Consider the following 23,763-nt stretch of genomic DNA (forward strand, 5'->3'; position numbering starts at 1 on the left):
GGAGCTGTGCAGGGGGGAACCTCCTGCACCCCTCAGCCCACTCTGTGCCCGGGGGGTTTGGGGCTGGGTCCATCCCCAGAGCCACTGGTGCAGGGATTGGGGGGGTCCCCCGCAGGGTGGCACTCAAGGACCCTTCCCCAGCTCTGTCCTGCTCCCCTCATCCCCCCGCTGCCCGCGGGCAGGGTCCTGCTGCCATCTCCTGGCCACGCTCTGCGCTGGGCACAGCGGGCCTGGCACGCAGTGCGGGGTGAAGGATGCCGGGACAATGGCTCATCTCCGACACAGAACAGTGACAGGATGGAGGAACAGCCCAAAGGAGACCCAGCTCCTCGCCCCCCGCACCCCAGCTCCCGCCGGCACCCTCAGCTGTACCCACCAGTGATGGTCGCGGCATCGCGGCGTGTGCCCGCCTGGGACGCCGGGCTGGGCTGGGGACAGGCGGGGACAGCTGAGCCCGGGCTGGGCAGGGCGTGGCAGGCGGGTGGGCTCTGGCTGGGGAGGGTCTCTCGTGGGAGCGGCGTGTCCAGTTTGGCTGGTGTTGCGTGGGGGCCCGGCTGCCATGGGGAGAGGCACACCAGAGTCCCTCCTGCGGGCCCTGCCTGGGGGGAAGGAGCTGTTCAGGTGATGCTCGAGGGCTCCAGGGACGCATCCTGACCCCCCATAGGACAAAAACCTTCCTGGAGGCAGCATCTGCCAGCCCAGGAGGCATAGCCAGGGCTCAGGTGTCCTGGCACAGGAGAGCTGCGGGAACAGAATCCAGCTCAGCTCCACCCCTGAATGTGGGGCAGGTTTGGCAGAGGCGAGGGGTCAGCGTACCTGCTCTGCGGTGGCTGCTGTGTGACCGGAGGGCTCAGCACCAAAGCAGCACCAGGAGAGGACAGGACAGCACAGGACAGGAGAGGAGCCTGCCCCCACAGGGTCCCTGCCGGGTCGCTGCCTGTGGAACGAGCAGGGAGGAGCTGTCGAGTCGCCCGGCGCTGGGCAGACACGGCAGGAGTGCCAGGAGAGCCCTGGGCAGCTCCACCTCGCAGAGCAAAGTCCACCTGCGAACCTCCGCCCTGTCGGCAGCAGGATGCAGAGCAGGGAGCGGGGCAGGGCTGGGCAGCATCTGCAGCTGCCTCATGCCAACCATAAACATCATGAGACGGGCCATAAATCCAGCATATCCCTGCTCTCTGGCCACCTCCAATGGCTCTGGCTCGGGCTGCAGCCGCTGCTGGCACAGCTGCCCTTCTGCCCTGCAGGGCAGGAGCTCCCTGCTGCATCCCCAGCCCTGCTCCCACCTCCCCCATTGTGCCACAAGCAGCCCCTCGTCCCCAGCTCATGCCAGGGCATCTCTCCTGGCAGATGCTCGGGGTCGCTGCCACATGCACAGCACCCACACCAGGCCACGCTGCTCCCCCTGGCACACAGGGACAGCACAAAGCAACACACAGACCCCGAATCACACCCACAGCCTTCCCCGGCCCTGTGCCCCTGGCACTGCCACACACACACCTCGGGGCGGCCCAGGAAGCAGCTCCCCATCCCCAAACCCTCATCCCCTCCTGTCCCCAGGGAGGCACCGGGACCCACCGTGTTCGGAGGTGCCGCTGGCTGCGGAGGGAGCGCGGCCGCTGAGGGTGAGTCAGCTCAGCCGGGGCTGCCAGAGCCCTGCGTCTGCTTTTGGCCCCGCTCCTGCACGTACATTCACTCTCCCCGGGGGAACCTTGTTCAGACACGTGCGGAGCAGCTCCCATCGCCCCAGAGCTGCTCCCACCGAGCCCGGACCCCACCGAGCCCGGACCCCGCTGTCCGCCCTCCAGCAGCGCTTGATGAGCCGGGAGCTGCCCCGGGAGCTGGGCCAGGGCAGGACGGGGGTCCCGGGCACCGATGGGACACGGGCCAGGAGGAGCACGGTCCTGGCTCAGCCTGGCGCAGGTGCCTGTGCAGACTCGCTCTGTGCCCTGCCCGGTGCCATCCTGCGCCTCCTGCCCGGGCACCTCCCGAGGAGCGCCGTGAGAAGGGGGAGAGATGCGGCAAATTCTCCTGGGGCTGCGGCTGCCGCCCTCAGATTCTCCGGGGAGCGGAGGGGACCGGCTGGGCACGGCCCGGGGATTTGGGGTGCCCAGCCTGGGGAACGGGGGACGCCGTGAGAACGGGAGGCACAGCGCAGCCGGTGACAGCGGGCGTGGAGTGGGACACCGCGGGAGCCCGGGGGCACCGGGAGTGCGGGAATGCCGGGTTTGGGTGCAGGGATTGCGAGGAGGGCGATCCGCACACACGCTGGGCGCTGCTCCTGGCTGCGGAGCCATCGGAACCACGGACATCGCTCCCATGGACATCGCTCCCGGCCCCGCCGACAGCAAAAGCCGCTCCCGGCCGAGGATGCCGGGACCCGCAGTCCATCCCTCCCTGAGGACCCCGCAAGCAGCTCTGGTTGCTCTGGTCCAGGTGTCCTCTAGCTCCATTTCCCCCCCAAAATCCCGCACGTGCCGCTGGCAGCTCCGCCCGAGGGAACTGGGGATCTCGGCATGTGCATCCCTGCCCACGGCTCCAGGAGGGCTGCAGGACCCGGCCCCTCCTAGGGCAGCTCTTTGGGGCATCTCCAGACCCGCTGGCACTTTGGGCACAGGCAGCTGTGACAGCACGAACATCCCTGTGAACGCAGCAGGGCTCCACGAGCTGGGGTCCAGGCTCAGCACAGCCAAACCCCCATCCCAGGCACACAGCGCTGGAGCCAAGGCCTGTCACAGATCGTGCAGCAGCTGCAGCAGCCCAGGGGCTGTCTGGCCCCCATCCCATGAGGCACCCCAGCCCCACGGCCCTCGGGAAGTGCACTGGGTTCTGCCCGGAAAGCAGCTGTTGTTTTGCTCGCTGCAGGTCCTGGCACGGGCTGTGGCAGGAAGCAGCTCCATTTCCCCGAGCACTGGGGTTGGCTGTGGCCACAGCACCGAGCTCAGGCAGGCAGGATGTCCCCCCCAGCCCCACTTCCCAGCCCAGCTCCTGCTGCTTTGTCCCCGCTTGCTCCTGTCCTGAGCACAGCACATGAACCTCGCTGTCCTGCCGCGCTCTGCGGCAGCCTGGGCCCACATCCAGGCAAAGCAGGTGCCAAGCATGGGAATGAGCTCCCCGGGATCACTCTGGCCCGTGGAGGGGCTCACCAGAGGGTGAGAGCTGTGCTTTCCCCTGGTTTGCCCCAAGGGACCGTCCCCAGCCGACAGAAGAACAGGCTCAGGGCAGCACGGGGCTGCAGGGGTTATTTTATTCTTTGCTTTGGTCTATACAAAAACAACTTACAGAAATAATAAAATCTTCCATTCCTGACCCACACTCCAGTAGCTGTCCATCCCTTTCCAGCTGGAGTGTTAAACCACCATCAGATCTAAAGCCTCTTTTAAAAAATGCGTTAGATAAGGGAGGAGGGGACGGAAACACACCACTCACCAAAGAGAAGGGAAAGGGGTTAAAATGTGCAACAAAGATCAGTACAAGGACACAGTTCCTAATGCTGGAGTCACTCCTCTATGGGGACTGGCAGGACAGGGACACAAAGTCAGCTCCCAGATGGGAAAGAATTAAACCTCAGACACCCCAAAGGTCCTGGGACACGGACCCTTTGCTTTCAGCAAACTGGATTGGCCTCATTCAGTTGGGGTTCGCAGGAAGCAAAGGGGTTTTCCATGTCAGATTCCTCTCCTAGAACACTAACACGCAGAACAAATCGTGGGGAGGTTAGAAAGCACAAACTTAAAGACGGCAAAAGCCGTTGGCACCATATTAAAAATAAAAAAGAAATATATATTCATAGAAAAGACTATTTTGCCAATGAAAGATCACTAACGGTGCAAGGTTTGTGTTTTAAAGCTTCAGAAACAGTATCTTGGATGCTGGATGTGGCAGTAGGTGCTCGAAGCAGTCCCAGGAGGAAGGACCTTCTCCACAGACCCACAGCGAAGAAAACAAATCGAAAACTAAAACCTCTCGTGGGAATGGAAAAGTTTTGTCTTCTCAGGCACTTCTGTCTCCCAAGTCCTCCTCGCGAATGCTCAGCTCTGGGGCCACCCTCTTCTGCATGGAGAGAACACCTGCAGGGGCAGAGAGCTCCTGTCACCCACCCAGGGGGGATTTGGGAGGACACCAGCGCGTGGGACACCCTGGGCTCACAGGTTATGGGGACATTGACAGCGCCAGGGACGCCGTGGTGGCACCAGGGTGGCAGGTGCCAGCAGGCAGCCCTGCCACAGGTGCCAGGGGTGCTGGCAGGTACCTGGTGTGGGGCTGTGGGCGGGTTAGGCGAGCATGTGGTCAGCGAAGGGCGCTCGGACGCCGTCGCTGTAGGCATCCATGGGGTAGTCCCCGTCCATGTCCATGTGCATGTCCATGGGGTCCAGGGGGATGTCACCCGAGTACATGGGGCGGTAACCAGGGTCCAGCTCTGCAGGGAAAGAGTGTGGCAGCCTCAGCTCCCATCAGGATCTCGGCCACCTCCTTGTCCTCCCCATCCAGGGCAGCATGTGACACGTGGTGCTGTAAAAGTGTCCCACCATCCCCGAGCCCAAGGGCATGAGCTGTGTGTTTCCCTCTGTGGGGATTGGCAGGACAGGGACACAAAGTCAGCTCTCAGATAAGAAAGAATTAAACCTCAGACACCCCAAAGGTCCTGGGACACGGACCCTTTGCTTTCAGCAAACTGGATTGGCCTCATTCAGTTGGGATTTGCAGGAAGCAAAGGGTTTTTCCACGTCAGATTTCCTCTCCTAGAACACTAACACGCAGAACAAATCGTGGGGAAGTTAGGAAGCACAAACTTTCTAAGCTGAGCATCCCACTCAATCCCCAGCAGACTGGGCTGGCAATTGCCTGACAGCCACCTGAGAAAGGTTTTAAAACCAGCCTGGCTTAGTGACATGAGGCAGCTGCCCCCCAGAACCCAGCCCACCAGGGGACCCTGCAAGGAGGGCTGGTGCCATACTCACCATCTGAGTAGGGCTCGTTGATGGGGATCATGCTCTGAGCCTGGGGAAGAAGATGGCAAAACTGAAGGGATTGATGCTCATGATGCTCAGGGACCATGAGCCAGGAGCTGAGGCCGCAGCCCCTCTGCCTCCCACCTCCCACTGTCTGACAGCCCCTCCTGGCTGAGCTCCAGGCTGGAGGTGATGCCAACAGCTTTTGGAAGCAGCACGGGGCATCCCCAGGGAAACCCAGGTCTGGCTGGGATGCTCAGGGGGCATCCCCAGGGAAACCCAAAAACCCAGGTCTGGCTGGGATGCTCAGGGGGCATCCCCAGGGAAACCCAAAAACCCAGGTCTGGCTGGGATGCTCAGGGGGCATCCCCAGGGAAACCCAAAAACCCAGGTCTGGCTGGGATGCTCAGGGGGCATCCCCAGGGAAATCCAGGTCTGGCTGCGATGCTCACCGCTTCCCAGGCTGCGGGGTCATGCTTGAAGAGGGAGTTGGTGAGCTCCACGGAGACACGTTTCCTGTAGTCGGGGTTCTTGTCCTCCGAGATGCGGAACAGCACAGCGGCCGCGTAGGTGGCTGTGGGGACAGCCAGAGCCTCAGCTCCTGCTGCCACGCAGCACCAGCACCAGGAGAGCCCCCAGCACGGCAGCACTCACCTGTGCCCTCATTCCTGGAGTGCAGCAGCTCCATCAGGGGAGCTGAGGCGCCCTCGGCATCGATGGCATCTGCTGCCTCCTTGTCCTGGGCCAGCTCGCAGAGCACGCCGGCCGCCACGCGCTGGATGTTCTCCACCGGCGAGTACAGGAGCTGTCAGGAGAGATCAGCAGCTGTGTGAAGCAGCCTGCCAGGAGCCCCTGTGCTCTGGGCAGGATGCAGCTCCCCGTGCAGGCTGGGCAGGAGGCGGCCCTGTGTCCCTGACCTGCACGAAGAGAGGGATGGTGTTGAGGCGGAAGATCTCCATGCGGTTCATGGGGTCCCGGGCCAGGATGTGCAGTGCCCCCGTGCAACCCTCCACAATCTCTTCCATCTTCACTCCATCCTGCCAGGGAACAAGAGTTCAGACAGAGCCTCACACACGGGGCACAGCCACCTGAAGTATGGGCACAGGGCACGCCCAGGTTTTTAAGGTGACAAAATATTTTAAACAGATTCATCCCGTTTGATTTGTGAATTAGTTTTCAGTCTTGGACTGCAGGAGGAGATATGTTCAGTGCTGCAGGCTAGCGACAGCATCTAAACACCTTCTGTGCATTTGAAAAATCTCCTGTAAGTCAGAGAAGGGCTGGATTTTGGGGTGCCAGGCTGTGCTGGGGGCACAGGGGTGGGTGCTCACTGTGTAGGGCTGTTGTGTGCCAGCAGCTGCGTGTCTCTGGGCGTCCTGGTGAGCCTTGACCAGCAGCTGGACCAGGCGGGGGATGACAGCAGCCTCCTGCAGCGGGGCGTGGTTGGCTGGACACAGGGCCAGGTTGCGGATCAGGCCTATGGTAGCCTGGGGGAGAGGAGGAGGAGGAGGAGGAGGAAGGAGCCATTTGTCTCAACTGTGCATCAGAACAGTCTGTGTTCCCCCAGAGACACATTGGCTGCATCCTCCCCATGTTTCCCACCCCATCCCCTCTGTGGTGCAGCTGACTCAGCCTCTCCCTGCCCTGGATCCTCCCTCTCCCCAAGCTGAGCTCCAATTCCAATGAGCAGCAGGCACGAGCCACTTCCTCCATTGGGACATGACCCACCAGGAGCAGGGCTGTGGCAGCAGCAGCCACCATCACTCTGTGCACAGCCCCAGCTGCTGCCCCCTCAGCATCCCATCCCATCCCATCCCCTCCCATCCCCTCCCCTCCCATCCCATCCCATCCCCATCCCCATCCCCATCCCATCCATCCCCATCCCCATCCCATCCCCATCCCATCCCATCCATCCCATCCATCCCATCCCCATCCCCATCCCCATCCCCATCCCATCCATCCCATCCCATCCATCCCCATCCCATCCCATCCCATCCCATCCCCATCCCACCACAGAACAGCAGCCAGGAGCCCTCTCCAGCCCATTCATGGGCCTCCTCCTGCCCACAACACCCCTCTGGCCCCTCACCTTCACCAGTGGCCACTGGTTGGGCTGGTTGAGGAGCTTGACGATGGCAGGGATGCCGTAGTTGAGGCGCACGGAGTTCTGGGCCATCTCAGCCTCGGGGTGCCGGCTGGTGAGGTGCCTCAGGGCACACACAGCTGGCTCGGTGATGTCCTCCTTGTCACCTGCCCTCAGGATGGTGTGGATCAGGGCCTCCACCCCGTTGGACTGCGTCACCAGGGTCTTGTTCTTGCTGTTGTTGCAGGTCAGGTTGGAGAGGGTGCCGGTGGCACAGGTCAGCACGTTCACATCATCAGAGCTCAGCTGGTTCACCAGGATCTTGAGGACGCCGTCCAGGCCCTCCTGCAGGGGTGGGGATGGGAGGTGAGAGCAGCACACACACAGCCAGACCCAGTTCCAGCCCCACATCCAGCCCCACAGCAGCCCCACATAGCTCCTTTTCCATCCCCCCATGGCTCCTTTTCAATCCCCCACAGATGGAGCTGCTCCTTCATGGTGAGCCCCACTCTAACATGTGCAGTTTCACTCAGAGTTTAATGTCTCCTGCTGGGCTCACACTTTTAATGCCCCTGCCAGCACTCCCCACACGGTGATGGAGTGACCCCAGCCCTGGCCAGCAGCCAGCAGCAGGTCAGGAAAGAGTTAAAGAGCCATGACCACATCCTCCTCCAACCCTTCAGTCATCAGAGCCAGGGATGGTTCCATGACAGCCAAAATAGTTTCCAGGCTGCATCAGAGCTAATCCACATAGAGCAGCTCCAGCAGATGGGAAAACTCATCAGGAGGCAGCAAAGGGCTGGGAGAGCAGACCCAGAGCAGGGCTGGGGTCACCTCTGCACAGACTGTGGCACAACAGCCTTGGCAGCAGCTCTGCCAGCAGCTCCCCAAGGAGCTGGGCAGGCAGCCAGCCCAGGACAGGCTGATGGGGCTCCCGAGCCAAAGCAAACTCTGGTGGCACTGCTGAGTGACCGTGGTGGCCTTGGCCCGGCGCTGGGGACACGCAGGAGTGCTGGCAGCCAGCTGGAACGAGCAGCACTGGGATGCAGGGCAAGCTCGGGCACAGCAGGGCATCCCCTCACCCTGCCAGGCACATGGAACAAGGAACACAAGGCTTTGGGCTCAGCCTGGCACCAGCCACCCAGCACCTGGCAGGGACACGGCTCCAAAATGTGGCACCAAAGCACAGCCAGGGGTCCTGCAGCCTCACCTGCTTGGTTGCCACGTCAGAAAGGTTCCTCAGGGTCCACAGGCAGTTCTGGACCAGCCTGGGGCTGGAGCTGGTCAGGTGCTTGCCCAGGGCCTGCATGCCACCTGCAGGGAAGGGGACAGTCCTGTGAGCAGCCCTGGCCATCCCAGCAGGAGCAGCAGCAGGGCTGGGTGGGCTGGGCTGATGCTCCTGCACACAGAGCAGCTCAGCAGAGGCCAAATGTGGTGTGTGAAGAGCTCTTGGACAGCCAGGATGGATCCTGCCCACACAGGAACATGCCTAAGCAGCCTTCAGAGCAGGAATCCAGGCCAGCACAGGCTGAGCAGACCCCTGCCCATCCCACAGCCATGCAGGAGGACACATCCCCATCCACATCACCCTGCCACCACCATTCACCTCCCCCTGTGGCTGTGCCCCAGCCTCTCTTACCAGCCTCAACGATGGCAGGTTTGTTGCTGGGACACACGGACAGCACCTTCAGCACGCGGCTCGTGGTCCAGAGCAGCTTCTCGTAGTTGTAGCTGCGCATGATCTGCACCAGGGCCTGGGGTCCCCCGTTGGCCAGAATAATCAGCTGCAAGGCACAATCCCACAATGGGTTGGGCTGGAAGGCACCTTAAAGTTCCAGTTCCACCCTCCACCACGGGCAGCAGGACATTCCACTGGATGAGGCGGCTCCAAGGCCTGCCCAACCTGATCCTGAACATTTCCAGGCATGGACATCAAGAATGGAGGGTTGGGGTGGGGACCCCCTTTCCAGATTCCCCAGCTCATGCCAGGACACAAACCAGGCAGGAGCTCCAGCCCCTTGGCATGCAGGAACGCTCTGGTCACATCACCAGGGATACACGGATGGTGGGGTCTCCACCACTGCCTCCTGCACATCCTTGAGGTGCAAAGTTGGGCAACCACCCCCCCTTCCTGCCTTCCCCACACCTCTGGGACCCCCAGCCCACCTTGCTCTCCTGGTTCCCATAGGCCAGGAGCTGGAGGCAGTCAGTGGTGATGGCCAGGAACTTGGGGTTGTTCTTGTTCAGCAGAGGCACCATCTTCTGCAGCCCGTCGGCCAAGCGCACGGCCATCTTGGCCCCCTCCTGGTACAGCAGCAGGTTGTGCAGGGTGGTGATGGCGTAGAAGAGGACAGACTCCACGGGTGAGCTGTGGGAGGGCAGCACGCTCCACGTCAGGGCAGGAGCTACACCACACTCACAGCAGGCTGCAGCAGAGCCCCCAGGGCTGCCCCGAGCCCAGCACCCAGCAGCACCCCAGGGAATGGACACCTCAGAGCCTGAGCCCCATCTCTGCGGCCAGTGTGGGTCAGGTAGCTGCTCCTCCTCCTGCCCCCATGCAGGTTCCATACACAAACCCCAGGGGTTTTCACAGGTTCACACTCTCCCATTGCTTTGGTGAGCAGGAGGACCCACATTGAGGGCAGCATGAGCCCTCCCTTCCTCTGCCCCCATCCCAGGAGGGGCTGCCAGGCTCTGCCATCCCCCTGGCATCCCCACCACTGTAGCAGGCACAGGTGTGCAGAAACCTAAGACAGGAGATGCCAAGTCATGGTGAATGGGCTAGAAGCCCTTCTTCTGCCTTTTGGAGCCCATGTTTACCTCTCTGTAACCCTATAGGAGGTCACTTTCCCTTAACCCTTGCCATTGGACAATTTCTGATCCCCCTGTACCCCATATATATTAATATATACATATATATATATGTATATATATGTATATATATATGTGTATATATGTATATATATGTATATATATATGTGTGTATATATGTGTGTGTATATATATATGTATATATATATGTGTATATATATATGTGTATATGTATATGTGTATATGTATATATATATATCCCATCCCATATATATGTATATATATATGTGTATATATATATATATATATATATATATATATATATATATATATAAAGAGCTGTTTTAGCCTGGTTCTGGTTGAAGAGTTGTCACTGGGAACCTCCACAGAAGAATTAATAAAGACATCACTGTGGAACCCCATACAGCCTTCTCCTCTCTCCCTGCCTGCCTAGGCACTTAGCAAGCTGAAGGGCTGAAATCACAATGAGCTGACAATCACTCAAGAGCTGATCTCACTCAAGCTTGCCAAGCTTGCCTGCAGCTGAGAACTGCCTGGGAGCTCGGGCAGCCTGTCCCAAACAGCACTGAGCTATCCAGGACACCCCAAACCCAGCAAAAGGCTCCACACCCCCGTGTACCTCAGCATCCTGACGAGGGCTGGGATGCCGCCCGACTTGAAGATGGAGAGCAGGCCCTCGCGGTGGTGGGAGAGGTTGTGCAGGATGCTGGTGGTGCAGCGGGCGGTGTCCAGGTCGCTGGTGCTCTGCATGGTGCGCACCACGGCCGCCACGATCTGCGGCGACTGCATCAGCGCGCGGCGCGACGCCTCCTTCTTGGACAGCTGGTTCACGATCATGGCTGCCTTGCTGACAACCACCTGCAGGGAGAGCGTTGAGGGGTCGTGGTTTGCCTCAGATAGCCCGGGTTTCTACCTGAAGATTCCTTCCCCAGGTGTGTCAGTCACCTCTCCTTCGCCTCCCAGCACTGTCTGTCAATCCTGGCATGCCAGAAGAGCATCAAGTGATTCAAAGGATGCCCTCTACCCCTGGGCGGGCATTGGGCCATCCAGGTGTCCTTTGTCCCTTGTACCTAGTTGTTGGCTTTCTACCCCTTCCCTGCCCCTCTCCCCAGGGTTAAAAGGAGCAGCAACCACGGGCTCAGGGAGTTCTGCTGGAGCTGTTGCTGGATTTAGAGGCTGTGAGCCAGAATAAAGGTCTGGATCCAAACCCTCCATCAGAACAACTCCTTTCCTTCACCATCGCCTTAAAGCTTCTCCACCAAGGTAAACCTGAGCTCCTGCATGTCTGGATAAACAATTATCCAAATCACTAGTCTCCAAGCACCCAGCTGCAGCATGCAGCCAGCCAAAGGTGTCTCTGAGGTGAGATCACCACAGTTGCCGCCTTTTGGTCAAGCAGCAAGGGCCAGACAAGCTCAGGCACATCCATCTGGCTATATTGGTAATATTCCAATAGGAGAGGTGTGGGAAGAGGTCCCATAGCAAGGACAGGGTGTGAGGTGATGTGGCTGGGCAGGGTGGGCTCAGTCCTGGTGCAGGGCAGAGGCAAGCAGGAGTTTGGCGAATAAGGAGACAGACATGGCCACAGAGCCCCACAGGGACAGGAGCCCAGTGTCACAGATATATTTTATGAAAAATCCTTTTCTCCTGAGAAGCTGAGAAGCTTCAGCTTCTCCATGTTTTGCTGCTTTGAAACGTGATTTGGAAAACTGTTTACCCAGCATGTGAAATTGTTCTTACTTGATGACCAATGACAGCCACCTGTGTCAAGGCTGTGAGCAGTCACAAGATTTTATCATCATTCCATCATTTTCCTTGCTAGCCTTCTGATGAAATCCTTTCCTCTATTCTTTAGTATAGCTTTAATATATAATTTTCTTTTAATGTAATATATATCATAAAATAATAAATCAGCCTTCTGAAACATGGAGTCAAGATTCTCATCCCTTCCCCCATCCTGGGACCCCTGCAAACTCCACCACACATCAGCTGCAGAGACAAACACAGCAAACAGAGCTCCTTACCGGGTCCTCATCGTTGAGCAGCTTGGTGAGCTCAGGGATGGCACGTGTGGCCAGCTCAGCATCATCCTGGTAGTTGATAAGGTGCACGATGGCAGACTTCAGCATCTGGGAGGGCTCAGCCAGGCGCTGCACGTTGGTCTGCTGCCCCTCCAGCTGGGTGGTGATGAGGAGCGAGCGGTCCTCCACCGTCTCGGGGTACATGGCAGCCCGCACACGCTGGGCACGGGTCATGGCCAGCTGGGCCTCCATGTCCGCTGCACGAGGGGGGACAGGGAGGCAGCATGAGGCTCTCTCCAAGGAGCACTCCCAGCCCTGCTCCCCAAACCCAACGAGATGAGCAAGAGCTTAGCGCAGAGACACCGGCCACGTCAGCAGTGCCCGCGCGCTCTGCGCAGAGCTGGAGCTTCAAAGCGTAAACAGATCCGGCAGCACAGAGATAAGACAACACTCAATTAGGCAGCGTGATGGGGCAGTTGTCACACAAGGCCTATTAATTAAAAAAATTAAGGATATTTGCAACTTGGGACTAGCTGGCACTGGAAAAAAGGACAACACTGAGGCCTTGCCCATCGAGGATGCTGAGCTGTGATACTGTGGTAGCCACCCATGGTCACCACCTCTGCACCACAAGGACTGCACAGGGTCCCACGGCGAGTTCTGATCCCCATGGGAACTGTCAATAAACCTACTGCTGACAGGGAACTGCAGAGGCAAGCAGAGCAAACCAGCCCCTTTGAGGGGATAAAGCTGGGGGGAGCATCTCCTTCACCCCAGGCTGCGGCTCCACATCGTCCTCGCCTCAGCAGGAGAAGCCGTGGCAGTGCCCACAGTGTTATGGCACAGACTGGCAGCTCTGGCAGCCACACTGGGACAGGTTTCCCAGCAGGCAGACAGGCAGTGGAGCAGGTGGCAGCTCCGTGGGATGGGATCAGCTGTTCCCATCCCGAGCCAACCCGCTGGCGCGCTCGGATGTGCGCACAGCTCGGTTCAGCTCCAGCGCGGGCTGACCGCGCGCCGCCCCCACGCCACAGCCCCTCGGCGCTGGGGAGGAGGACAGGAGGAAGCATATTTTAGGCAGCAACAACTCCCAGGGTGTGGAAGCCAGCATGGAGGAGTACCCAGAAGCAGCACGGCTGCGGGGGAGGAAGAGGAAGGCAGGAGCTGAGCAGCTGAGCCCGCGGATGTGCCGGGCCTCACAGCCCCTTACCTTGCGCTTGGCTCTGGCTCTGGCTCCCTCCCTGGCAGTAACTCGTGGTGGTTGTCTTCTTGATGGTGTACTGCTTCCCATACACCTCGTCATCGTCCCCCAGGCACTTGCTGCTGACCGAGGGCACCTGCGTGTTGACGCCGGAGTGGATCCCGGAGTCGTAGGTGTAGGTTTGCTGCCACTCCGTCACCTTGATGGGCTGCTCCATCATGTTCATCACCTCCATGGCTGCTCTGCGGGGTGGGCAGGGCAGATGTTACACCTCCAGGCAGCCTCAGGACCCTGCTGCCCCTGTCCTGGCCCCGAATGGCACGGCAGGCCCCGTGCAGCAGCCGGCCCTGCGCAGATGGAGCCGATCCCTATCTGCCCTCCTCCCCCACTGGAGATGAAAGGCGGCACCGCGATGACGAACCCAAAGCTCAGCACTTTGCTGCTCGTGTTCAGACATGAACGGCGGCTGCGTCTCACCGAGCTGTGTCTCACCACTGCCACGGCCAAGGTGTGGGCAGGCTCTGCCCAGCACAGACACACCACAAGCTCCAGGGTCCCACGAGCTTTTTTAAGACCCTTTCCAGAGACACAACCTGCTCAGAGATGGGGGCATGCCAGGAGCTCCAAGCTCCATATGGCTGGAGTTTCAAGCATAAAATGAACTTTTTTAGAAGCTTCCTGGGACACTCCTAAAGCACCTAAAAATAAGCAGGCAAAGCCACTGGCTCAGCTCTCCCACAGGCGCCCACGGCGTGGTCTGGGGCTCGGCACTCCCCACTCAGCGCCAGGACAGGGCAGCCCGGCACATCCCAACACTCAGGACAAACCAGCCAAGGTTGCTGGGAGCAGGGCTGGGATTTCCTTGTCTTTAATTTGGAGATACAGGAGGAGGGAGAATGGCTCAGGGATTAATGCCTGAGCTCACTCAGGGCTGTGAGTCACCAGCCCTGCATCCAGGCCTCCGGCACGACCAGCAGGGATGGAGGCAGGCAGGGAAGGAGGGATGGAGGCAGCACCCGCCCAGCCCTCCGCTGACCCATCACCCAGCATTCCTATCCCTTCCCGGCCGCGCAGGAGAGGAATGAGTCAGAGTTTCAGAGGCGATAAGGGAGCAGCAGCAGCAGCACCCATCGCAAACACCCTAATTACCACCTGCACCGGCCCCGGTTCCTGCGCCGGGGCGGCCGCGCATCCCTGGCCCCGCTCCAGCCACCAGCACCGCGCGGGACCCGCAGGGACCGGCCGGGCTGGGGCGGCACCCCGGGCCCAAAACCCTCCTGGGGGAGCGAGAACACGGAGCTGAGCCCCCCGCCAGGCCCCAGGCTGAGTCAGGGCGTCGGGTGGTGGCCGAGGACGCGGCTCGGCGGGGCACGGCGCGCTAGGGCTTGGCGCGGCTCGTCCGGCGCTGCCGGCTGTTCCCAAGGAGCTGCAAGGGAGGAACCCCGAACCCTCTGCGCAGGGAGGATTCCCGAGCCCTCTCTGCACAGGGAGGAATCCCAAACCCTCTGCACAGGGAGGATTCCCGAGCCCTCTCTGCACAGGGAGGAATCCCAAACCCTCTGCACAGGGAGAAATCCCAAACCCTCTGCACAGGGAGGAACCCCGAGCCCTCTCTGCACAGGGAGGAACCCAAATCTCTCTGCACAGGGGAGGAACCCCAAACCTTCTGCATAGGGAGGATTCCCGAGCCCTCTGCATAGGGAGGCATCCCAAACCCTTTGCACAGATGGGAACCCCAAACCCTCTGCGCAGGGAGGAACCCCAAACCCTCTGCATAGGGAGAAATCCCAATCTCTCTGCACAGGGAGGAACCCCAAACCTTCTGCACAGGGGAGGAACCCCAGACCCTTTGCACAGATGGGAACCCCGAGCCGTCTCTGCACAGGGAGGAACCCCAATCTCTCTGTACAGGGAGGAATCCCAAACCCTCTGCACAGGGAGAAATCCCAAACCCTTTGTACAGATGGGAACCCCGAGCCCTCTCTGCACAGGGAGGAACCCCAATCTCTCTGCACAGGGAGCAATCCCGAGCCCTCTCTGCACAGGGAGGAACCCCAATCTCTCTGCACAGGGAGGAACCCCAATCACTCTGCACAGGGAGGAACCCCAATCACTCTGCACAGGGGAGGAACCCCAATCTCTCATCCTTCAGATGGGAAATACGCCCCCCACGCGTGTCCCCCCTGGTAGGAGCATCCCGCAACGCCCAGCCCCGGCCCCACCGCCTGCCCGGAGCCGCGGCAGGGCGCAGCTCCTGCCAATCCGATATTTTTTGAGCTGTCAAGCAGCACCGGCAGACTGAGAGCGGCTCTAATGGGCTGAGCATCATGCACGGCGGTCAGGAAACAGAGGAGCCGCTAATGGAGGGCGGTGGATCTGAGCAGTGGGGCAGGACCGTGTGTGACACACGGTGCCAGGGGCCAGAGAGGCAGAGCCGCTCCCCACCCCGCGTGGCAGCAGGGATGGGCCGTGGGAGCCCCGGGGCGGAGCTGGGAGTGCCGCACACCTGCGTTGGTATTTGGGAGGGCGGGTCCTCCAGCTGGGTCACCCTGGCACGGTGGCAGCCTCTAAATCGTGTTGGGAAACCCAAGAGAAGCAATAGCCGCGTTTTATGAAGTGTGGAGGTGGGAGGCAGGAGAGGGCCCTGTGACACTGGCAGGGCACGGCGCCGTGGGGCTGGCTGAGCTGGCACCATCCCACCTGCACTGCAAGGCCACAACAGCCCAGGCCAGCACTGGAAAGCTGCCCTGGACAAGGTGGGCATGGGGAGAGCAGAGCTGAGGGCAGCACACACCACACAGCCAGGGCAGGGACCCCGGGCAGCAGCTGGCAGATCTGGCAGGGGCTGATGCTGCTGCACCACTGCTGAACAGTGACATCCACGCCACAATTTAGAGGCATCAGACAGGCACTTAATTTTCCAAACCTCCAGGAGCTGGGCTCAGACACCGTACAGAGCCCTGCATTATGCATGAGCCACCCCTTCTGTCTGCACCACAGCACCCAGGGACATCAAAAGCCAGCACGGCTCCTCCAGCTCTGACACGAGCTGCCCCAGACGAGCTCCAAGCAGGAGAGCAGGACCAGGAGCCCCACAGAAGAGACACGGGCGCCTGTGCTTCCCCTGAGCATCCCCCCAACAGCATTTGCTCATGGCCACAGGGAACAGCGAAGCCAGCAGCACCCGAGGTGACAGGGCCAGTGGAGCAAATGCCAGACACTCCTGCTGTGAGCAGTGACATTTTCTGAGCCCTGTGTCAAGCGTGCCCTGCTCATCACTCCGTGAGGGGCAGACACTGACACAAGCTTCCCCCTCATCCTCCACAGCCTGGCTCTGTCCTCAGGTGTCCTCTCTCCTCAGCAGGATCAGGAGAGCTGGTTAGCCCTGGGTTCAGGAGCCATTCCCAGCATTTCTAGGGAAGTGCTGCAGCAGGGAAGGACCCATGTGCAGGAGGGAGAGGCAGGGTGTTATTTGGGGCACATGTGACAATACCCACACTGAAGGGTCAGCCACGAGCAAGGGGCATGTCTGGGTGGGCTCCAGCCTTCCCACATCAGGCCTGTGGGCAGGATGATTGCTGCTGAGCCCAGCCATGCCTGCCCCACCGAGCTGGTGGAGTGGGAAGGGGAGAACAGTGGGGGCAGAACGAACCCACCAGGCCTCACCTGAGCCCCACTCCACACAAACCTAGACCCCAGGGAAACAGGGTTTGTTCCTCAAACAGTGAGAAATCCCCCAGGAAGCAGTGAGGCAGCTGTGGGGGACTGTTCAGAGGGGCCAGCAGGTTTGGGGAGAACCTCCAGGCTGCTCCTGCACCACAACAGGAAAGCAGCCAAGACACCCGAGGGGTTTCAGCCATGGGATGCAGGACAGGCAGGGCCTTCAGGCACTCAAGCAGGGCACTGCCAGGAAGAGGTTAATCCCTCTCCCACCGCTTCCCTGAGCCAGGAAGGCAGAGGAAGCTCCTGCAGGCTGTCGGGCACCGGCCAGCAGCTCATCCGCCCCCAGAGCCATTTGATCGTGGTCCAAGCAGCACAGCCCCCCCGGGACACCGTCTGCAGAGGAAGTCTCTGGCAAACACGCAGCCCCAGGCCTGAGTAGCCCTTCTCACCAGCTGCTGTGAAGCCTTCAGCCCCAGCAGGCAGGGCACAGCCGGCACACAGGGCTGGGCTGCCCAGAACAGCATCAGGAGAGCAGCGAGTGCTGCTTTATGCAGGAATATCCTCTGCTCGGGGGCTTCTCGGGGAGCAGCAGCCCCTGGGGTGAGCAGCTGTGATCCCCAGTGTGGGGTCACCCCAAGGGCAGCAGGTGTGGGGCACAGGGCACCCTCACAAGCCCCCACAAGCACTGGGTCTCAGGGTCAGGGGGTGTGAGGGGCAGCCTGAGCTCATCAAGGCAGGTCCAGCCTGCCCTCAGCCCAGCATGGAGCAGTGTGGGTGCTCCACAGAGCCCCACAGTGCTGGGGGGAGCCCCTCATGCAGCCCCAGCATGTGAGGGGCTGAGCTCGGCTGAGCTCACTGCAATTACAGTGGCCAAGGCTTATAAGGGAAAGGGAAGAGGCAGTTAAGGCAATTCAATAAATGCAGCACAAGAAAAGACTCTATTTTAGAAGCACTTACACTACACAGAAGCCATCTCCGGTCCCCCCCTCCCTGGAGCAGCCAGGGATTAGCAGCTCAGACAGCCCTGGGCAGCCAGAGCACAAGGTCTCCCCACAGACAAGGGCACCAGAGCCCTGTGAGAGGGCACCTTGAAGTCCCCCAGCACCCTGCCCCTGCCCCAAGGTGCTCTCAAGTGACACCAAGGGCTGGGGAAGCCGAGGCAGCCGCTAACGAAGGCCCTGCAGACACAGCACAAAAGCTTCAGTGGTTTTGAAGAGGATCCTCAGGAACACACAGCGGGAGCAGGCAGAGAAAGGAGCTTGTCAAGACCTCAGCAGCATCAATGGGAAGCGTTGGAGTCAGATCCCAGCACCGGGAGCCCTTTCAATGGGGCTTCACAGGGAAGATGAGTGGAAGAATTCAAAGGGGAGCGAGAGCAGCTTGAAGTTTAATGAGGAGGAGACAGCGGCGGGGGATCAGCCTCTCGTTAGAGCAGGCAAAACCACTGGCCTGGCCTTGCACACAAAGGAGCCCATGGCCTTTGTGTGTGGATGTGCCCTGGTCCAGAATGGCTCCTGGGCACTCAGGAAAGGCAGCAGGGTGCAGGAGCTTCAGATCCAGGCTCCAAACCTTTTCTATATTTCAGCTACTGTGATTTTGTTATACTTGAGCTGCTGAATGCCTCATGCAAAGCTCCAGCTCCTCTTGCTGGGGATGCTGCATCCCCCTGAGCACCAGGCCAGGCTCTGGCAGCAGAGCAGCCCCAGAAGGTGACAACTGTGCCACGACCTGCAGCGCTCAGCTGATGCTCTCCATCAACCCGGACCGTGTCCCCGAAACGCCTCGCCTGCACCTGAATTAACAGCTCCTGACAGCTCCAGCACATGCCAGGCCCAGGCTGTGATGTTTTGGCACTTCACATCACAAACCAACACAGTGTTATCCATCAAGTGCTCTCCCGCTGCGTGCGCACGCACGGCGCTGAGCATGACACCCACCCCCAGCTCCTGTGCAGGGCAGGGCCCACAGCAGGACCCTCAGCCCAGGGATGGCTTTCCCAGGGACACCCACCTGCCCAAGACCCACTGTGGGGTCTCTGGCAGCGCATCCCCCTCCCCACATCAATGGCTGTTGGCACAGACACCTCCACCTGCAGGATCAGGAGGACCCACATGGGCTCATCTCCTCACACTCTGCTGATCTCATTAGAATCACGTCTGGGAAAGATGGGAATTTGCCACTTGTCCATGAAATGGAGAACTGGCATGGTGAGATTAATCACAATTACTCCATCTGGATAAAAACAACCCAAAAACCATTATTTTGTTTCAATGAGCACAAAGAACAATAAGAACAGTCTAACTGCAGGCTCTGGACCTTGCTGGCTGTTCCCAGCTCCAGCCACGGTGCCCAGCACACTGGGATTGCCACCCAGCCCTGCCAGAGGAGCTGGGGCAGCGAGGAGGGGCACAGAGGTGCTGAGCCCCGGCTTAATTTCTCCATCCAGTTGCATTACAGCTGCAAAGTTCAGACGCTTCACAAGAAATTATCACCCACAGCCGTCAGCACCCGGCCTGTCGGAGCAAGTTAATGATTTGTCACCAGGGCTCTGCCCCCGCGTCACCGCGATTACAGCAGCTCTGCCAGCTGCCAAAGGTCTCTCCCCACACACACAGGAACGCTTTCCATCCAGCCCCCTACCCCAAAAAGCCACACAGGACCCCCCCATGCACCCACCCCACGGGGTCTGTGCCTCAACAGCAGGGCAGCGCCCAGAGGGCACTGCCACCGTCACCCCTGCCAGGTCAGCTCAGCCAGGCGTGGGATATCGGGAAAACACCGAGCATTCCGTCTCCACCCCTGCAGGAGCTCCGGGTCTGGGAAGGAGGCCCGAGGAGGGCTGGGAACAGGCGGCGCAGATGTCGCGGGCTGCCCAACAAGCCCCGGCAGCCGCGGCTCGAGGCTCCGGCCCCGTTCCCAAAGCAATTCCCGAGCCCAAGGCGTGCCAGGATGCCTCCAGGGCCGCCGGCAGCCGCCGCACAACCCATCGGGGATGGAGGATTTAGAAGGGTATTTCAAACCTCTGCTTAAATAGAAACATCTTCATCTCCCCCCTGCCCAGCCCGCGCAGCCATGGACAAAGCGGGTGTGGCTGCAAAGCCAGCCCTGTTTAAGCGCAGACACGGGGCTGAGGTCAAGTTTTAAGCTTTTGTAGGGAGGGAGTACCTGAACCTTCCCACGCCCTTGTCCACATCTTTGTCAGGTCTGTCCATGAGCAAAGAGGGGTAAAATCAACCCTGCCAGAGCAGAGAATGCGATTCAAGGCACGGATGCTGCCCTGGTGTCCTCCCGAGCTGCCATCCCCAGACGTGTCCATTCACACAGACCCACCTGAGACACCCCACGGGGCTGAGACTGACACCCACCCCCAGCTCTGGGTGCCCACACACCCTGTCTGAACCCCGAGTTAGGCTCCTACTGCTGTAACAGACACGACATTTCTTTTTAACTTCTGTTAATTACAAGCCCGTCTAATTTAAACCTTCCAAACCGGCACAAGCGTCGTTAGGGATGCTTCAATTAAAGTTCTGCAAGTTCTCTGCGCACAGAGAGGCTCTGCTCGCTCCCCCAGCCTGCGGAGCGGGGCCAAGGGCAGCTCTGCCATCTGCGAGCGGCAGCGCGCCCGGCAAAAGCGCCGCCTGAAATCCCGGAGATCTGGAAGTGTGATAAAAAGCCAAAATCCCATCAAGCGCTCCCACACCAAAGCACAGTCTCGAAGGGAAGCCGTCCTCCCCAGGAACGGGCTGGGCTGCAGGAGCCGTGCAGCTGCACCGCAGCGCCCGCCCGGCTGGGCTGAGCGAGGCTTTCAGGTGGGGGAAACAAAGGGGGGGAGTTAATAGGATTAGGGCAGCGCTGAAACACTGAAATGCGGCACCAGGACCGGAGGGGACATCCCTCAATGCCCCTGCCTGCAGCCCGGCCACGATGCAGCCGCGCTAGCCCAGGCACGGAGCACAAACTACTCGCACACCCAGCGCCAGGAGACCCCTCCCTGCAGCCCGGCTCGTCCCCACAGCCCCTCCCGGGGATGAACGCGCTTCCTGGAGCCGGCAAGGACACGGCACATCGGCCAGACAATAGACTGGAACGCCATTGTCTGAGAGAGGGCCCCGCACGGCCGCCCCACCTTTCCCCAGCGCCCCGAGCCCTGGGGAGCCGCGTCTGTCCCTGCTCCTGCACAGGGCAAGGAGGGAGAACCACCCCGAGCCACCGCTGCCAGGAGCTCTGCGCGGCCCCGTCCCCATGGCCAACTTGTTTAAGCCAAAATAGCAGTAAAAATGGCTTTTTCGTGACACTTCATGGAAACCCTCCAAAACAACGAGCGATAACAGGCTTCGGATGTGCAAACGCAGTTCCTGTGGGTGCCCTGCACCCTTCCCAGCCAGCTCCGACAGCGACAAGGACACAGAGATGGACCCCTATAATTTTCTCCTCCCTGTTTCCGGCTGGACCGGACACTCCGAGCGCGGAGCCCGGAGCAGCCCCCGCAGACACTGCACCTGCCAGCCCGGAGCAAACGCCCCCGGCACGGCTCCATCCCCATCCCCATCCCCGCGGCAGCTGGCGGGGCCACGCCGCGCCCCCGGCTCCCCCCGGCCGATGGCAGACGGACACCGGAGCTGTGCCCTGCCCGGGGCTGGCACCGGCGCCAGAAGCAGCACGACGTGGGCTGGAGCAGGAGGTGAAGCCACTGGGGGGGCTGTGTCACGGCGCTGTGTCCCCAGCCGCCACCTCCCTTCTGGTATGGGGAAGCTGAGAAGGGAACGTGAAACCAGGCATGGGACTCACCCCGGCACCCCAACAGCGTCTCGGGGGTGCAGGGACTCCCAGCCCGGCCGGAGAGGGTGCAGCTGATGGTCCCACAGCCGGGCAGGCACGATGGTGGCGCAGGTCACCCTGTCCCGTCCGCTCCTCTCCCAGCACACGCTGCTCGTATGACAGCCCACGTTTGCCTTCTCCGGGCAACTCCCAGCAACATTTCAGCATTATCCTTTCATCTGCGCTGTAAACCTGATTAATTAAGCTAATCACTCAGCTAACGCAATTAGAGCGCTCTCTCCTCTCCAAACATCAGACAAACAGCCAAGTTTCGCTCCCCCCGCCGTTTCCCGGTGCGGATGGCCGCTGTCCGGGGGGCTCAGCTGGGACCCTCCGTGCTCACCGTGCCCAGCACCCCTCACCCGCGGGGGGCTGTGGGGTGATGCCAGGACCCCCCCAGACCCTCTCAGCCCCCCGACCTCACACGCCGGGTGGCAAGCCAAGGATATCCCCGGTGCCACGGGTAGGGATGGCGATGTCGAGGCGATCCGAGGCGGCCTCAAGAGCAGCACGCGGTGTCCCCAGGTGTGGCTGTGGCACGGAGCAGCCCCGGTTTGCGTAAGAGCCCCAACAGCACCGGGCGAGCGCCGTGCCAGGGCCTCGCCCGCCCAGCGGCGGCTCCGGGCGGGGCCGGGACAGAGTCAGCGCCTCGCACTCCCGGAGCCGCCACTCGGCACCGGGAAAGGGCCGGGACAGCCCGGCTGCCCGTGGGGACCCGCCCTGCTGGTGCCGCGCAGCAGCGGCCGAGCTCCCGGGCAGCACACGGGGAGCGCTGCCCCACGGCCGAGCCGGGACTGCCGGTGCTGCCGGTACTGCCCGGCCCGGCCACCCCCCCGGCCCTCCCCGCCCCGAGCGCGGCCGCTCCCCAGCGCCGCGCGGCGGAGTCCGGTGCAGCCCAGCCCGGAACAACCGACAGCGACAGCCACGGCCCCGGCCCGGCCCGGCCGCCCCAACTCCGCTCACCGGATCCCTCCCCGCCAGCCCGGTCCCCCGGAGCCTCCCCGCTCACCGGAGCGATCCCTGCCCGGTTCCGCCGGCCTATTGCCGCTCACCGCCGGTCCCCCATGTCCGATGCTCGCTGACTGGCTCCACTCACCGCCGCTCCCGGTGCCCCGCCCCGCTCACCGTCGCTCCCCGTGCCCGGTGCGCCAGTCCCGTTCACTGCCGCCACCCGTTCCCGGTGCCCCGGCCCCGCTCACCGTCCCTCCCGGCCCGTCCCCGGTGCCCCGGCCCCGCTCACCGTCGCTCCCCACCCGTCCCCGGTGTCCCAGCCCCGCTCACCGTCGCTCTCCGCCGCCCGCCCGCTCCTGCCCGAACAAAAGGCGAGCAGCGCCCCGCGCCCCGCCCCGCCCACCACAGGCCACGCCCTCACGCCGCCCGCTCTCTATTGGCTGCTCCGCACGCCCATCAACTCCTGGCCCCGCCAGGCCCCGCCCCCGCCGGACGTGTTTATCCGCTCCCCATTGGCGGGGGCGCGGCCGCCCCGCCCCCTGCCCGCAGGTGATTGGACAGCGGGGCGGGGTGGGCGGGGCGCGGCGGCGGCAGAGCAAGGGCGCGACCACGAGGGGACCACCTGGGTGACGTCAGTGGGCGCGGCCAGGTGGGGCCGGACCCGCCCATGGGCAGGGCCGGGGGCTCGGGGGGACCCCCGGGGCCGAGCGGGGACCCCCGGGCCGAACGGGGACCCCCCGAGGCAGGAGCGCGGGGGCGGCGGGAAGCGGCGCTCGGGAAGGGCTCGGGGCTGCTGGCGCTGCTGGCGCTGCGTCAGCCCCGTCCCCGCCGGACCGGTCCAGCCGGGTGCTGCCGCCGCGTCCCGGGCGAAGCCGCCGTCACCCAGTGCCGGAGTCATCCACTGGATACGTCCCAGCCCACCTCAGGACCCCCCAGGTGTGGGGAGCAGGAGGATTGTGCCCCGGTGAGGATGAGGAGGGAGCATCCTGCACCCCCCGCTGCCTGCGCGGTTCCCTGGTACGTCTGGCAGCGAGCGCTGCCAGGCGGGGATTCGATTCTCAGCTCCGAAGGGAGGTGAGAGACAGCGCTTCCACCGCCCCTGCAAGGGAAAGGGAATTCATGGCTGTGCGCTGAGCGGGAGAGAGGAAATGGGCACATGGCACGGCACGGCACGGCATGGCACAGCTCAGGCGTCAGCCAGAAATCTCATTCGTGCTCCCCTCTTGGTCAAGGTCGAGGGTGCCA

At 61.6% G+C, this 23,763-nt stretch overlaps 1 protein-coding gene across 1 annotated transcript; it reads right to left on the reverse strand.

Moving 5' to 3' along the window:
* Positions 1-3,225: 3,225 nt before the first annotated feature.
* JUP (junction plakoglobin) lies at positions 3,226-22,905 on the reverse strand. The gene is made up of 15 exons (XM_063178771.1): positions 22,849-22,905; positions 13,096-13,328; positions 11,889-12,142; positions 10,484-10,722; positions 9,199-9,400; positions 8,672-8,816; positions 8,243-8,346; positions 7,039-7,377; positions 6,281-6,436; positions 5,867-5,986; positions 5,604-5,754; positions 5,402-5,523; positions 4,959-4,998; positions 4,250-4,417; positions 3,226-4,067 (listed from the first exon to the last, which is right to left on the reverse strand). Exons 2-14 carry the CDS (start codon positions 13,319-13,321, stop codon positions 4,272-4,274), a joined length of 2,244 nt encoding a protein of 747 aa, XP_063034841.1. The 5' UTR covers positions 13,322-13,328; positions 22,849-22,905; the 3' UTR covers positions 3,226-4,067; positions 4,250-4,271.
* Between the last annotated feature and the right edge of the window lie 858 nt (positions 22,906-23,763).

Source organism: Melospiza melodia, chromosome 30 (assembly GCF_035770615.1).
Source record: "Melospiza melodia melodia isolate bMelMel2 chromosome 30, bMelMel2.pri, whole genome shotgun sequence".
Taxonomy (NCBI): domain Eukaryota; kingdom Metazoa; phylum Chordata; class Aves; order Passeriformes; family Passerellidae; genus Melospiza; species Melospiza melodia.

Coding starts and splice junctions, on each gene's coding strand:
- JUP (XM_063178771.1), bottom strand. CDS start 13,321: ATGGAGGTGATGAACATGATGGAGCAGCCCATCAAGGTGACGGAGTGG. Junction 10,723..11,888: donor TGCTCAACGATGAGGACCCG/GTAAGGAGCTCT, acceptor CTCTCCCTGCAG/GTGGTTGTCAGCAAGGCAGC. Junction 4,999..5,401: donor ACCCCGCAGCCTGGGAAGCG/GTGAGCATCGCA, acceptor CTTCTTCCCCAG/GCTCAGAGCATGATCCCCAT.